This window comes from Tamandua tetradactyla, chromosome 22 (assembly GCF_023851605.1).
Source record: "Tamandua tetradactyla isolate mTamTet1 chromosome 22, mTamTet1.pri, whole genome shotgun sequence".
Lineage (NCBI taxonomy): Eukaryota > Metazoa > Chordata > Mammalia > Pilosa > Myrmecophagidae > Tamandua > Tamandua tetradactyla.
In genome coordinates this window covers 12,648,916-12,665,750 of record NC_135348.1, presented here as the reverse complement: position 1 = coordinate 12,665,750, position 16,835 = coordinate 12,648,916, and the positions used below count along the sequence as shown (strand labels likewise).

General features: G+C 37.5%; 1 protein-coding gene across 1 annotated transcript in view; it reads right to left on the bottom strand.

Moving 5' to 3' along the window:
* Positions 1 to 16,835, bottom strand: part of DCHS2 (dachsous cadherin-related 2) — a 300,220-nt gene that overhangs the window by 129,482 nt on the left and 153,903 nt on the right. Inside the window, exon 2 of the mRNA XM_077139745.1 lies at positions 8,987 to 9,178. Within this exon, the coding sequence (XP_076995860.1) occupies positions 8,987 to 9,178 (192 nt within the window). The remainder of the gene's footprint in view (positions 1 to 8,986; positions 9,179 to 16,835) is intronic.

The following is a 16,835-nucleotide window of genomic DNA, read 5'->3' as shown; positions in this document are numbered from 1 at the left end:
TGGGTGGGTCTTGATAAGTTTCTGGAGTCCTATAAAAGAGGAAATATTTTGGAGAATGAAGGAGGTTCAGAGAGAGCAGAGCAGAACGGCACAGCCACGAGAAGCAGAGTCCACCAGCCAGCAACCTTTGGAGATGAAGAAGGAAAATGCCTCCCGGGGAGCTTCACGAAACAGGAAGCCAGGAGAAGAAGCTAGCAGATGATGCTGTGTTCACCATGTGCCTTTCCAGATGAGAGAGAAACCCTGAACTTCATCGGCCTTCTTGAACCAAGGTATCTTTCCCTGGATGCCTTTGATTGGACATTTCTACAGACCTGTTTTAATAGGGACATTTTCTCGGCCTTAGAACTGTAGACTAGCAGCTTATTAAATTCCCCTTTATAAAAGCCATTCCATTTCTGGTATATTGCATCTGGCAGCTAGCAAACTAGAGCACATGCTAAGGAGGACAGGTTTTATTCTGCACACCAGTTGACTCCAACAATAAAAAATGTGGTGTGTACACTCTCAATGTAGATATGTAATTATTTATTGATAAATTATATGCATGTTTATTGTGCCCATGTATTATTTATATTAAAAGCCTAACAAAATGGAATTTAAAAATGATAGAATTCGAAGTTCTAATGTTTTCTTCCTAAACCACACTCCCTCCCCCATCAGACACTATTGCTGTCATTAACAGAATGATGTGATCAAATCTAAGTTTTAGAAAGAGATACCTGGGAGGCTCCTTAGTCAAAAAGTTTAGGCAAAGCTGACTTACATGAACAGGCTTTTCCCCACTTCTCACAGAACTTTTTTGCATGCAAATTTTAGAGGGAGTTGAGTTTTGAGGAGTTTCCTACTCCTATGTGACCACAGAAACCTTTCTGGGAGGAGAAATGTGGGATGCAAATATTCCCCAGAACACAATCTGGGGAAAGCTGATCTAAATTCACTTCCCAAAACAGTGTAACAAAACTTGCCTTGCTCATGGAAGTTGCTCTAGTAATGTAACTCTATGAGGGACTCTAAGCAAGTACCACCCACCCAGGTTGCTTCCAGATTCCTGACCATTAGAAACTTATAAGATAATAAAGATATGTTATTCCAAGCTGCTAAATTTTGGAATAATTTGTGAGGTAGCAACCGATAACTAATACACATCCCATAAATTCCGTGCATGAATGTCTTAATTTTGTCTTACCCTTTTTCTTTCTACCCAGAAGTCCTGATTCATACACCCATCATTTAATTTTTTTTCTTTTTTTTTTCAGCATGGACAGGCACCGGGAATTGAACCCAAGTCTCTGGCATGCCAGGCGAGAACTCTGCCTGCTGAGCCACTGTGGCCTGCCCCACCTATCATTTAATTTTGAGTTATAGCAGAAGCCTCCTACACAAACTACTTTATTATCAATTTCTTCAAGACATGCTATGAAAGGTGGGTGCAGTTTGGCAAAGCTCCATGCTTGAAAACATATGCTATCAGAGGTGGGAAAGTATCCTAGAACAATCAGGAGATACATAATATTTTTGTTATTTCTACTCTGGGACTACTAATGAATAGAATATTTACATCTACCCTTCATGTCTCAACTCTTGTGGCTGTGGTTTCCTTTGTCAATGTACTCTAGTCTACATTTCATCATTCAACAAGCAAAGGTGATGGGAATATGGGTCCAGTTTTGGTAAGGAAAAAACAAAAGCAAAAACTGTAAGTCCTGGTGTCACCAAAGCCAAGAGAAGCACTGTTAAAGAATGATTTCATGTCCATTGAAAGTTTTAATAAAATGAAAATGAAGTAATAATCCCTGGAAATGGCAAAACAGTGATTACTTTGCTAAAAGCAGTTTTCTTTGAGAGTCAGGGAAGGAAGAATGGGTCACGTAAAGATTGAAAAGTGAGGAACCACACAGTTTTAAAAAGATCTGCTATAAAGATAGAAGAGAGCATGGTGGCTTAAAGGATACAAGAAATCAGAAGTTCGTTGTGTGTGTGTGTGTTTATGACAAACTATTAGTATATCTCGTATGCTCATGGAAGCCGTGCAATAGATAGTGAAAAATTAATCATGCAGGACAAAAGAGAGATTCAATATGGACATGACGTCCTTGAGAAGAGGCTGGAGTGGATGGGGAGATTGAGTAGAAGAAGGGTCATTTCTAATATGATAATAGAAAAGAAGGCAAAGATACATGGGCAGATTAGGAGATATGGTGGTAGGAAGGTAAGGGACTTCCTCTCTGAAGCAGATGTGTTATTTTCCTCTAGGGGCACTTAGCTGCTCAAATACAAGGGCAGAAAAGGCAGATGACGGGGTTTAAGCATGGCTGGGGTTTACCAGGAGAGGTCTACCCAGAAGGGAAACTAAAGAGAGGTTGCAATGATTGTAATGATGGGGCAGTGAATTAGTGATCTTAATACAGACGAACAACCATGGACTGTAGTAGCAGCACTGTAGTAAGTGAATCAAAAAGATAAGAATGCTTATCAAAATATGGCATGCTTAAAATCAAGACTTCAAGTCAATAACTGGTGGTGATCCTTGAAAAAAAAAGTCAAACAACTGAGAGACTCAGGCTATTGGATGGTCCAACAAAACAATACTGAAATCTCTAAGAATGGTGAAGGAATGGTGGCAGAGAGAAAGACTATGAGTAGTCTTAACCTTTTAAGTGAAAAGTGGTTTGGAACACGACAGCAACAAAAAAGGTGCCCATGGTATAGTCTGAGAACATAAACTTCAAAAGCAATATGGGTTTTGATGGAGAATGAAGAAGTTATTTGGATGCTCACATGGAAAACAAGTGGGATCTGCCTCGCCGTCTCCAGGGTTAATCCATATAATGTGTGGATTATGGGCTTCTGAGTGATAGAGCCAGAGAGGAACTGGTAACCTCAGAGGATAGTCTGCTTTAATCCAGGAAAGAAGATGCAGGAACAGTAAGAGACCAGGTTGAGTTTATAAGAGAGTTTGCTAAATGATGGACCATTGAGTTCCAAGTGACCTGGTGGAAGAACTTGGGAGGGGAAGGAGTTAGAAGATTAGTTCAAATCAGAGGATGCACAGAGGAAGATGGAGATAAGAATACGGGTAATAAGGAATGGCTGGGACGCTAAAATTTGGGGAGGAAGAGGTTGAGGTAAAGCGGTATTTAATACATTTAGAGATTAATCCTGGTAGTCTATTAAAGAATAGAGGACAATCTGCTTGAAATATTGTCCATTACTGAGTTAGAAAACACAGGGTAACTGGACAACTGCTTAATCCTAAAACCGACATGGGGACGGTGATGACCACTGCAATAAAAAACAGGTATAAGCACTTGAAGACTTTTTAGAAACTGAGAAGGCATAATCTATTACATTTAAAATGAGTGGGCCCTTTTACCCAGCGAGTCTAGTAGGAATCCTATTGCATTGCATACAAACTATGTAGCACAACTTCAATAGATTACTTTTGTTATGAATATATTTATATTGAATATATATTCAAATATATATATTTAATATTCATGATAAAAGAGAAAGGCTAAATGAATTTACTTTCTATACTGCCAGTCTGACACAATCGTCTCCTAATTCCAGAGTGGAGAGTTGAAATAGCTTTATCTTAGATAGATGTTCTAGCTATGAATTCAGGATGTAACAAAAGATAAAGAAAACATATTAATAAATAAATATATACTGAAAAGAGATTGACCTGGTGAAAATGAATGGGTATAGAAATGAGAAATTAGATATACACATGGGATAATTAAATTATAAAGTTTTATTGCGAAAAAAATACTTCATTGTCAATGTAATACAATTATTTGTTTTCATTATATAATTTTATAGCATATTCAGTTTTTATATATGAGATAAACAGCAGCTGCAGCAGCAAAAATAAAATATTTGAGAACTACTATCAATAGAATAGGAGATGTGATTGATTAAATAATATTGAAAGTCATCACAAGATAAGTAGAGCTTCAGCAAAGTAGCTCAGAATATATGGTGTACTTTATTACAAAAATTCTTCTACTGAGAGATAAAAATCTCTTCGCAATCATAAGCAAAATGAGTCCTCAGAAATTCATTTTTTTCCAAAGGACTTTGAGGACATATAATAGAGAGAGAAAGGGACAGAGGGAAAAACCATAGATTGTTAAGGTAATTATGTAAAGTTAAAGGACTTCTGTCAAGGTACAATTTATAGCTTGCAAAAAGTTCATTATGGCCTGCAATCCAACATCTTGAATCTAAAATATCTTGCCTGAGTTAATTTATTCTGCAATCCAGTCTAGGCTGACTTTAGGAGACAGCCTACAGAGTCATTACCAACACTACTATCTTCATTTTTACCAACCTTTTTGATTATGGATTTATGCATTTCTCTATGGGATGTACTGTGCTAGCAGATATTTTGCAGGATAATTATGACAGATGCAGGCTTTGTCTTTCAGAAACTCAAATTTCTCATAGAAGAAATTCATTAAGACAATGCAGGCAGCAGAATAAACTATGATGGAGAGAGGAAAAACCATTCTAGAATTTTTTCCTTAAAAATGCATCCCTTGTTCAGTATGGGAAAGCTTTATAGAGAGATGCACTTGGATGATGGAATATAGACTAGCAAGCTGAAAAGAAAAGAGAGCATTCGTCACAGAGTAAGTCTGTGGAGTAAGCTCAATATGCAAACAGAAAGAAGTAAATTAAATATCTGGGTCGATTTTCTATTCTACCTAAATCAATGCACTGCTTCTCTTTCAGTAAGAAATTTCTGACATCAAAGGATATTTACTTGTGTTAAGACAACTTCTACATACAGTTTTACAAGATCATTTGAATCCAACTACTTATAAACAAATACCTGACAAGAGAAGTACTGAATTTAAACTGGGTACTCAACTCTAAGATGACTTTTTAAAAAAATATTTTCATGGACAAATTTTCATACTCATGCATTCCATTCATGGCGTACAATTAATGGCTCACAATACCATCACCTAGTTGTGTATTCATCGTCATGATCGCTTTTTAGAATATTAGCATCACTCCAGAAAAAGAAATAAAAAGAAAAAGGAAAAACACATGCATCCTATACTTCTTATCCCCCCTTTCATTGACCACTAGTATTTCCATATACCCAATTTATTTTACTCCTTGTCCCTCCTATTATTTATTTTACTTTTTATCCATATTTTTTTATTCATCTGTCTAAACCCTGGATAAAAGGAGCTCAGACACAAGGTTTTCACAGTCACATTTACAGAAGTTGTATCTTTATATAATCATCTTCAAGAATCAAGGCTACTGGAACACAGCTCAACAGTTTCAGGTACTTTCCTCCAGCCGCTCCAATACATCATAAACCAAAAGGGTATATCTATATACCGCATAAGAATAACCTCCAGGATAACCTCTTGATTTTAGGATTTTCTCAATATCTATTTAAGACTGCACTTTTAACACTTTTCATTATGTTTTTGTGTGCACACATTTAGCTTTAAATAATCATACAGACTTGAATTAATCTAAACTTCTCCATTCGTACCTGCTTTTGTTTCCTACATCTTTTCTCATTAAAGCAGGGATTCCCAAAAGCACACAGTCATGTGTTAACAAAAATCTAACCAAACAGATGCTGAGAAAATTATGTTTTATATTATAAGTGACTTTATTTCCATATTATTTTCTACATGCTTGCTTGAAATAAATATATTTATACTTGTTTTTTTTTTCTGGAGGACAGATTCTTAAGTAGGTAGACTCTTCCAATAATTTCAAGAAAGAAAAGATTAGACTAGAGTGCGGTTAGCAGTGCCTCACCACACCGAGAAGTAGTAGGCAGCTAAAAAGGAAACATGGAAAGGCTCCAAAATGCATTAAGTGAAAACATCAAAGTGTCAAGCAGTGTATTGTACAGTCTGCTACATTTGCTATAATATAATGACATCTGAGCAAGCCGACTCTAAAATGTATTTGGAAATTTGAATGGCCGGGAAAAGCCAAGGCAATCCTGAAGAACAAACTAAAAGGACACATGATATCACGACCTATTATAAAGCCAAAATAATTAAGAAAGTGTGGTGCCAGCACAAAGGCAGTCAAATAGATCAAAAGTAGTTTCCCCAAACAAACACATACATAGAGGGTCACATGATTCATAACAGAGATGACACTCTAGTGCAGCGAGGAAAGAATGATCATTTCAATAAGTGGTGCTGGGTCAATTAGTATATAAGTATTATATTAGAAATAAAACAATAAACCTCCTTTCTACTTAATTAAAAAATAAGTGTGAAAGGCAAATGTGCTGCTTTGAAAGGATGTATGTACCCTAGAAAAGCCATGTTTTAATCCTAATCTTATTTTGTAAAGACAGCCATTTCTTCTCATCGCTATTCAGTACTGTATGTTTGAAACTTTAATTAGATTATCTCCCTGGAGATGTGACACAATCATGAGTGGTTGTTAAATTGAATTAGGTGAAGACGTATCTTCACCCATTTGGGTGGGTCTTGATTAGTCTACTGGAATCCTATAAAAGAGGAAACATTTTGGAGAAAGGAGGAGATACAGAGAGAGCAGAGAAGAATGACATAGCCACAAGAAGCAGAGCGAAACAGCCAGCGACCTTTGGAGATGAAGAAGGAAAACACCTCCCAGGGAGCTTCATGAAACAGGAAGCCAGGAGAGGAAGCTAGCAGATGATGCCTTATTTGCCACATGCCCTTCCAGCCAAGAGAGAAACCCTGACTGTGTTCGCCATGTGCCTTCTCACTTGAGAGAGAAAACCTGAACTTCATCAGCCTTCTTGAACCAAGATATCTTTCCCTGGATGCCTCTGATTGGACATTTCTATAGACTTGTTTTAACTGGGACATTTCTTCAGCCTTAGAACTGTAAACTTGCAACTTATTAAATTCCCCTTTTTTAAAAGTCATTCTGTTTCTCGTATATTGCATTCTGGAAGCTAGCAAACAAGAACAGCAAAACAATAAAATTTTTGGAACAAGGCATAAGAGAATATCTTCTTATCCCTAAGGTAAGCAAACAAACAATAAAGGCACAATAAGCACTAACTATAAAGAGAAATAAATTGATAACCTGAACTCTATTAGAATTAATAATTTATATCCCTCAAAAGACACCTATTAAGGGAGTGAAAAAAAAAAGTAAGCTATGGAATGGGAAAAGATACAAGCAATCAATATATCCAACAAAGACCTGTGTGCTGACTATGTAAAGAACTCATACATGTAGAAAAATACCAACGAAACAACAGAAAGTGGGCAAACATTTGAACAAGCACTTCACAAAACAAATTAAACAAATAGGCAATAAACATATGAAAAAGTGCTCAGTTTCATTAATCATCTAGGAAACGCAAAGTAAAACCCAATGGAATATACTACTACACACCTACCAAAATTGCTATAATTAAAAATTAAAAAGAACTTAAATGCCAAATGTTGGTGAGGACGTGGAGTAAACAAAATTCTCATACACTACTGGTGGGAATATAAAGTGATACAACCACTCCGAAAAGTTGTATGGCTTTTTTATGATCCAGCAATTCTACTCCTAAATCTCCACTCAACAGAAAGGCTTATATTTGTTCACCAAATTACATGTATAAGAATGTTAATAACAGCCTTATTCTTAATAACCTAAAAATCAATACCATCAAATATAGAATGAATAAGAAATTTTGGTATATTTCATAAAGAATGCTATAAAGCAGTAAGAATGAATCAACTATTGCTATACTCAGTGGCAAGAATGATTCTCACAAATAATGCTCGGCCAAAGAAACTAGACAGAAACACATACAATAAGATTCTATCCACTGAAAGTTTAGAAACCAGCAAATCTAATGTTTAATGTTAGAAGTAAAATAGCCATCATCCTTAAAGCGCAGGGAGAATAGACAGAGAAAGGACAAGAGAGTGGCTTCTAGGCTGCTGGTAATATTTCTTCATCTGGTGCTGCTTCCGTGGGTGTATTCACTTTACAAAAGTCAATTGAACTGGACAAATATGATTCATACTCATTTCTGTATGCATTTTGCACATGGATAAAAAGTTTACCAAAACAAACAAAAGATAGAGGAGTCAATTTAAGGAGTCATCTTTAACTTGCCAATTGAAGATGGGTCAACTTGAACTTCAGAAAGAATAAGGTCAGCAACACATGGAAACACATTAAATATATTTTAAAAAACAAGGAATTTATCATTCAACTAAGGGAAAAGTATTGGTCTCTGCAGACAATTAAGCCACTAACTCATTACTTTAAAAACTAGTAAAATAAAGAGAAATAATCAAGCATTATCCTGCCTTTCCTGTATGAATTATATTTCAGGGTAATTAAATAGGTGATGTGAGAATGTTCTTCGTAATAGAATTCCAGATAAGAGATGCGAAGGGAGTAATAAAATTTGAAAATTACCATTCTGCAACCGCTCATGAAATAAGGCAAGTGTCTGCTGCTGTGATATAGTAAGAAGCACACAGCACCACCTGAAACTCATCACTCTCTGGCTTTAAATGCCAGTTTATAGGAAATAAAAGAGCACTTTAAAGACATCCCAAGGATGTAATCAGCCACTTTCAGAATGTGGGAAAATTTACAGGACTTGTTCAAAAAATAGGAGAAAAGTCAGGGAAGGGCTGACTGTTATAGATTGAGACTTAAGAGATACAGCGTTCGAATCAGTATGTGGCCCTACTTGGATATTGATTCAACAAATCAACTATTAAAAGACATTTTTAGATAATTCAGGGAAATTTAACATGGAATGGATATTAGACGTCATTTAAAAACTATTGTCAATGTATTGTGGTTATGTCAAAAAAAAGGCCTTAAAGATACTGTTGAATTATTTATGGGTGAGATGATAGAATGTCTAGTATTTGCTTTAGAATACTTCAGAGTAGAGAAGAGGAGGTAGTATACGAAACCGAAAAGTCCACTTTGGCATATGTCCGAAATGATGTATGCAGAGACTTACTCCATCCTTAGCTTTCACCAAGAGATCATAGGTGTCAGGATCCGCTTCCCTGTCGATATCTTGAGAAACACAGATTCGTCCATCATGTGGGTCGATGTGGAAGGCTCGAGGCGCTTCATAGCTTTGGAATGCATCATAAAGAGAATATTCAATTGAGCCATAGAGTCCTGCATCTGCATCAGAGGCTTTTACCTGTGAGATAAGAGGTTGATCCGTGAGGGAACAGCAACTCCAGCATTACTGGCCAGTTGGCCATGAATTATTACAATGGTGTGCACAGCCAAGTAACATTTATAGCTACGCACAAAGCAGAGGCTTTGGTTTTATACAGCCTATCTTTCCCCTCTTACCCTCTGTAACGACCCGCCCTCTACTTCCTCCCCTCTTTTTGAGATCTCCTTTTAAGTCTTTGCCCATTCCTCTACCTTCATATAATCTCTGAAAGTTCAATTTCTTGGGACTTAGCCCTGGGTCCCACTCTCTTTTTATTTCTGACTTTAACTAGCTGGTCTCATCCAATCTCAAGAGTTTAGAAACATCCATATGCTAACAATGTGAGAACATATCTGTTGATTTCCTCTCACACCCCAAGTCCTTTAAATAATGGGATCAGCCTCCACCACTTTGAGGGGAGCAAGAGAAGGGAAAAGGATTCACAGCAGTACATGGCACGATTGCTAGTAATCAATCCAACTGGCAGAATTCAGAGGATGCGTTCTAGAGTCTCACAGACCAGGTTGCTTTTCAGGGACTGATGCCCCAAACAGGGACTTTGCACAGTTGTGCAGACTTGATGCTGCACAAAGGTATCTTGACCAGTGAGCGAGTGGGAAATGAAATCCAGCCCGTGCTCTGCTTACCAAGACGTACTTGTGGCATGGAGATGTGACTACCCGGAGGAAAGCCCCCGTTTTATTTGACCATAAGTCCCATTTAGCTACCAACAATCCTGTGCCTGGTAGAAAAGATGCAACAACTGGAATTACAAAAGCGCTTAGTTTATTTATCCTGACTGTGGGAATATAGCAGGCTATATGGTACTCAAAGAATGCTTGAGCTGACAGGGTCAGTATAGTCCTTTTGATTTACCATCCAATTAATAGTAACAGCAAATACCTATCCAGCACATACAATAGAACAAGTACTTTAAGGGAAGAACAACAACAACAAAAATAATAAAGGGGAAAAACTATATACTATGTAACAGGTACTATTTTAAGAGCTTAACATACACAGTACGTACTTAGAATCCTAGCAGGTACTAACACTCCATTTTACAGATTAGAAAAGTAAGACTCAGAGAGCTTAACTAACTTTCTCAAGTTCACACAGTCAAGTGTCGAAACCAGGATTCACATGCAGGTAGTGCAGCATCAGAGGTGATGCTCTAATGGCCACGCTACATTGCTTCCCAAAATTGACACTTGGTCCCTTCATTTTTTGTTTAATGAACAAACATCCCAGAAAACTCCCAACCTTCCTTCAACACAGATCCTGCTGGATCATACGCAACACCATGTGACTTTCTCATTATAACATTAACATGAAGAAAGGCAACTAACAGTGACCCTGGGCAAGTCTTAGCTGAACTTCCTATTTCCAGCAGTCAAACTCCAACTGGATTGCAGAAAGTAGAAAAAAATAATAAGATGGTGACAATTGGAAATAAAAAAGAATTAAGAGAATCTATTCCAAAGATACAACATCCAATTAATAGAGAACAAAGAAAATGAAAAAAGGCGCAGCTATTTGTTTGGTTCATAAAAGCATGCAGTGCCTAGGTCCCCAAAGGAACTACAAGAGGGGGAGACAGCAATGGAGGCGCACTCAAACTTGTAACTTCCTCAGCCCGGATGTTAAGTTCAGATCATAATTAAAGGTACGGAACTACTCACAGGGTCCCAGCAAAACTGCAAGGGAGCCTGGGAAATACATAAAGAGGATCATATTTGGTGAATATGAACAGTCTCTGCCACAAATGCTATTTAGTCTTTATAGGAAGGCAAAGATTATGTAGGTCTGTAAGTAGCCACTATTATGTTGCAAAATTTAAAGTGGAAAATTATATCCAGAAGTCTCCAGTGCAAACCCTTTACAGATTTAGTTTTGCAGAATAACACTGGAAGTCCTGAATATTTCTATAATGCATTTTGTAGGGAGGCAGAAGAGATGACAATCAATTGCCTACTTTATTAGTATTCCTATTATATTCATTTAACTCTAGGATGGGACTAAATGGATCTTTATTTTCCATCAATCCAGTATATATATGCATGAATTACTTCTTATTACAAGGCTCAAATGAAACCCCATTACATGTTCAACAACCTAAAGTTCTCAATTAACCCTACCTCTTTATCCCGTTCTCTTTCATTTTATTTCATTTTTTCAAACAACTGATCTCTCCTGCCCCTCATCTGCCATAACCTCTAATCTACTTCCTAGCTTTGTAAATTTGCTTTTCTAGTAATTTCTTATAAGTGATTTCACACAACATTTATGCTATGTGCCTTGCTTATTTCACTGAGGATAATGCTTTCAAGGCTCTTCCATGTTGCATTGTGTCTCATAATTTCATTGTTTCTTGTGGCTGAATACTATTGCATTGCATATGTACCACATTTTGTTTATCCATTCATTTGCTAATGGACAATTAGGCTGTTTCCACATGCTTTTCTATCTTGAGTGTAAACCTGGAATGTGACTTTTGGGACTATCTGTGTAGACTAGCCACAGTGACTATCAACCAGGGGCAACTGTGTCCCCTACGGGACATTTGGCAATGACTGGAGACATTTTCAGTTTTCACTCCTGGGGTGGGGATGCTACTGACATCTAGTGGGTAGAAGCCAGGAGTGCCACTTAACATCTTACAGTGCACAGGAGAACCCCCCATGACAAAGAATTATCTAGTGCAAAATGTCAGTAATGGCCAAGTTGAGAAACCCTGTGCCCAATAAAACTCTTCCCAGTGGGTGATATTATTTCCTTTCTGTAATTGTCTTTTCTTTTTAACTGATGACACAATCTCTCAAATTTATCTTTACTCTCATCTATATCATATTCTATGTCAAAATTGCTCATACAGTGCAACCAGTAATTACGTATTCATAAGTAATTCCTTTCATCAGGTGAGCTAAATCAGGAAATCCACCAATCTCCCCACTGCAAACAACTACACTCCAAATATATTAGGTCTATTCCATTCTTGTAGCCAGTGACAATTTATTAACAACAAATTTCCCCCAAACACAAATAAATCTAAAACCATATACTAGTCTCAACAACTTTGGAAGATACATACAGAACTTTAAATTGTAAAATTTATTCTTAGACTTTAATAGCACATATTAACAAGGAACTTGGCTTATATAAAACAATTTTCCATTTAGGACTTTTTTCTCATGCAATCTTTTGACAAAGCAAAATATAGGGACTCAAAGTGGGATCATAGCACTGATCTCAATTTATGTTCATAGCTCAGATTCTGAGTTCCATAATCATAAAATAAGAATGTACTCCTCTTTTTTTTTTTTTACCCAACTCTTAAAATACTTTTATAGTAGCCTAGAATAACATATTTCAGCTGATAGCATCAGGGTTTGGATACCTAGAATAAATGAAGCATTTTTATGAGGTTCATATTTTTCAATACCATTGACGTATAAAATTTAGGGAATCTGAATAATAGCTCTGTCTTAGTCTGACTGGGCTGCTCTAAAAACCATGACGCGGTGGTTAGCTTAAAGAACAGAAATCTATCATCTCACAGTTCTAATGGCCAGAAGTCCAAAATCAGTGCGTCACCACAGCCACGCTACAGCACTCTGGTGCTGGCTTTCCATTAATCCTCCCTCACATAATGATCTCTCTCTTCCTGTCTCCTCCTCTGGTTCCCCCTAAAAGACTGCATTTGAATTCCCTCTGCTTCATAGGACTTCCGCCATATTGGATAAAGGCCATGCCAATTCAATCTGGCCTCATCTAAGTAGCATCCTACTTACAAATAAGTTCAAACCCACTGGGCCAGGAGTTAGACTTGGATATGTCTTTGTGGGGGACATGATTTAATCATCGATCACAAACAGAAAATGGAAATGGCTTTGTCAGAGCTTCAAGAAGAAATCTTAATCAAGGTGTAAGTTCAACAAGCCCTTTCTTCAGACAAAGGTGCTAAATCAAAGTGAAAAGTACCAGTCAGGAACACCTATAATCACAAACCTAGGGTGCTAATTTGGGATCTGGAGGAAGTCTCAGGAGGACTTTACCCCAAAATTTACTCAAAGAGCCACACTAGGGGCACTCTCAGTGTCAGCTCTGTGTTCCTCATCTTGAGCTTTAATTTACCTATTTTAGACTGAGATGAATCTGATGATTTTTACTTTAAACTTATTCAACTCTCAGACTTGTTCTCCCTTAGTTGGAGCTTCCACAGATTGAATGGGGGACATTACAAAGATAAAAATATTAATATTATATCAATATCTTTCTGATTCCACTACTAGCCTTCAGAAATATAAGCAATTTTACCACTTTCCTCATATCAACATCTTGGTAAGGATTCTTCCATATGAACATGCCAAGGAAAGATGAGACAAATGGAGAACCCTGGCCCTTGAAAGCATGTTTGAACGTTGTTTTGGATGTTCTACAAGTGGAAAGGATGTACTTGCATTCCCCTCACCAGAACGGTGCCCAGTTCTTCTTTTCAACAACTGGGTACCTTGTGAGGGGTCACCTGCTTATCTACTCATATCAGCTAAACCCAACCTGAAAGTCACAGAGTGCTGAGTGTTGCCACATTGTTCTTCATCTACTCCTAGGCAATCCTATGACTTAATTCAATGGAATCTGTAGAAAAGCCTCAGAATCCAACTAAAGAAATTAGCAAGCAACCAATCAAGTCAACAAAGCTATTGACACAATACACACATGCATAATTTTCTCTTTCTCTCTCTCACACATACACACACATACACACACACACACACACACACACACAACCACACACACACACAACTTCAAATAGAAAAGAAAAGGAAATCATGAAATAACTTTTTATTTTGACTCACCACCAATCCTGTGCCTAAAACGGGACCAAAATGACTCAGTGGAAGTTGGATTCAGCATTAGGGACAACAACAGCATGAGAACCTCTGAACCCAGCTTATGCAATTCACTAATGACCTGGATCCTACTGAATTTAATAATCAATGCCATGTTCTCATTTGACTGAACTACTGAAACACTTCCATCCTCTGACACCACACTCTGACTTGTCCTTCCCCTCCAGTACCTCATGGAGCTGTCCTCGATTTCTTTAACTGGCTCTATGTTCTCTTCCTAGTCTCTAAACATTGCAATGTCCCACATCTGGGTCTTGGAACCACTTTTCTTTTCAACCCACCTTCACTCCCTGTAATGGGCTAAATGTTAGCCACCCAAGAAGATATGACCATGTCCTAATCACCAGATCTGTGAATATCACCTAATATGATAAAAGAGTAAATGTTACTTTATATGGCAAAAGATGTGAATAAATTAAGGATACTGAGAGGAGAAATTTAGCCTCGATTGCCTAGAGGGCCCTAAATCCGATAACAAGAATCCTTAGAAGAAGGAGGAAAAGGGAGATCTGACAGACATAAGAGAAGAAGACAATACGAACACAGAGGAAGAGACTGGATACTTCAGTCATGTGCCAAGAAATGCCAATAGTCTCCAAAAGCTGGAAGAAGCAAAGAATGGACCCTCCCTCACTGTGCCCAGAGGGAGCACAATGAGCCCGACTGCAGATTTCTGGCTACCAGAGCTGTGAGAGAATAAATTTCTGTTGTTTTAAGCCACCAGGTTTGTGGCACTTTGTTAAAGCAGCTACAGGAAACTAATACACTGCCTGAGGGATCTGTCCCAGCGTGGGCACTAAACCAGCCTATGTGCTGATGACTCCCAATACTGTATCTCTGTCCTTCCATCAGACTTATGTATCCTACTGCCAGCTAGATATCGCCTCCCTCAAATGAGTTAATAGGCATCTCAAACGTAACACGCCCAGAACTCCTGATTCTGACAACTCCATGCCAAAATCTGCTCCGTCCCCAGTCCTCCACCTCAATAAATGGCACCACCATTCACAGCAGCCCAAGAGATACTGCTAAAATGACATCGATCCTGCTACTCTTTGATTCCAATATCTTCCAACCGTTTCCTATCGTTTCCTAATTTTGACTCCTAATGTTTTAACACTTCTTTGACTTCATCTTCTACTACTCTCTGAGCCACTCCTCCTAGAGGTGCTGGTCTTCTCGATGCCCTGCAATACACCAAGTTTGTTCCCATCTTAGGCATTTGCACTTGTTGCTCTCTGTCTGAATGGGATTCCCCCAGACTTTGGCATAATTTGCTCCCTCATTTCTTTCAGGTCTCTGTGCAAAGATCACCTAATCATAGAGGCCTTTCCTGATCACCTGGCCAAGAATGCCACCCTCAGTTCTGGAATATTTTATCTTTTTATTGGGCTCTGCTTTTCTTCAGAGCATTTATCTCTATTTTACGGTGCATTATATATAATTTTTGTTTGTCTTCCCCCACTGGAGTTTCCGCTCCTGGACAAGCATCATACTTATCTTGCTGCAGCTTCTCCCACACCCACAACACTCATGCATCTCCAAAGTGGACGTGCAAAAAATATTTGTTGCATGGCTGAATAAATGAATGGATGGACAGATGGATGGATGGATTTAGTATGGTACGCAAGATGCAAGCATATGTTAGAAATAGCTTTCATGACTAGTCTTTCCATTTTCACCTCTAGAGAAAACACATCAACTGTTTTGTAATACCGATTAACATTCATTTAGGAATAATATTTTTATTCCTAAAACACAATCTAGTAACCAAGCTATATCAACACAGAATAAAATTCATAATGCTTTTCAAAGCCTCCAAAATGCTATATTTAAAATAAGCCAGGAAAAATAACTATCTTAAGATGTGTGGAATTGTTATGAGTTAGGAAAGAGAACCATGTTTCAGTTGCATCTTTTGAAATCTGTTTTCAGAGAAGTTGATATACTATTAGAGGAACAGGCTGAATATATCCTGGCAAGTTTCAGGAAAAAAAAAAAACCTGTTCTGATAACATGCCTTCATTAAAGAATGGGATTAGAAAGCACTAATCTTACTAAATTAGTGTCTCCCCCACCCCACCCCGAGAAAAGGACACTTAAGGTAACTTTGTGAGAGGAGATTAATGGGGGGAATGGTAAATCATCCTCTGGGGTATTAAAAAGCAAATAGTTAAAATGGTGTGGATTTGATGAAAGAATTGGCAGGCGTATCCAAAGAACACACAAGCGAAACCTGAAACAGATCTTGGTAAAACAAATTTTTTTTGTACGTTACCATGAAACATCATAAACCACTGAAGAATGTGGGTTTATCCAGCATAAATTGGTAGGAATATTGGCAAAGTATGTGGGGAAATAATCTAGTTTGATACTAACCCCACACCAAAATAAGTGCTACACAGATGCATTAAATATAAATAAGGAAATCATTAAAAACACAAAGAATATATAGGGGGTATATTTAGCTGTTCCTGAATTGGAAAGAAATTTCAAAGCAAAAAAGTTTTCCAAAGCTAAAACAGATGGACAAAAATCACAAAAGAAAAAGTTAATACAATGACTACATAAACATTTAACACTCTATTATGTCAAAAATATAATAAACAAAACATTTAGAGGTAAATTAGGTACACCTGGAACAAACACAAAAAAAGAAGTTAAGGTCTTTAATATAGAAAGAGGCTTTTAAACAAAAATAATAAAGATTTCCAATAGTAAAA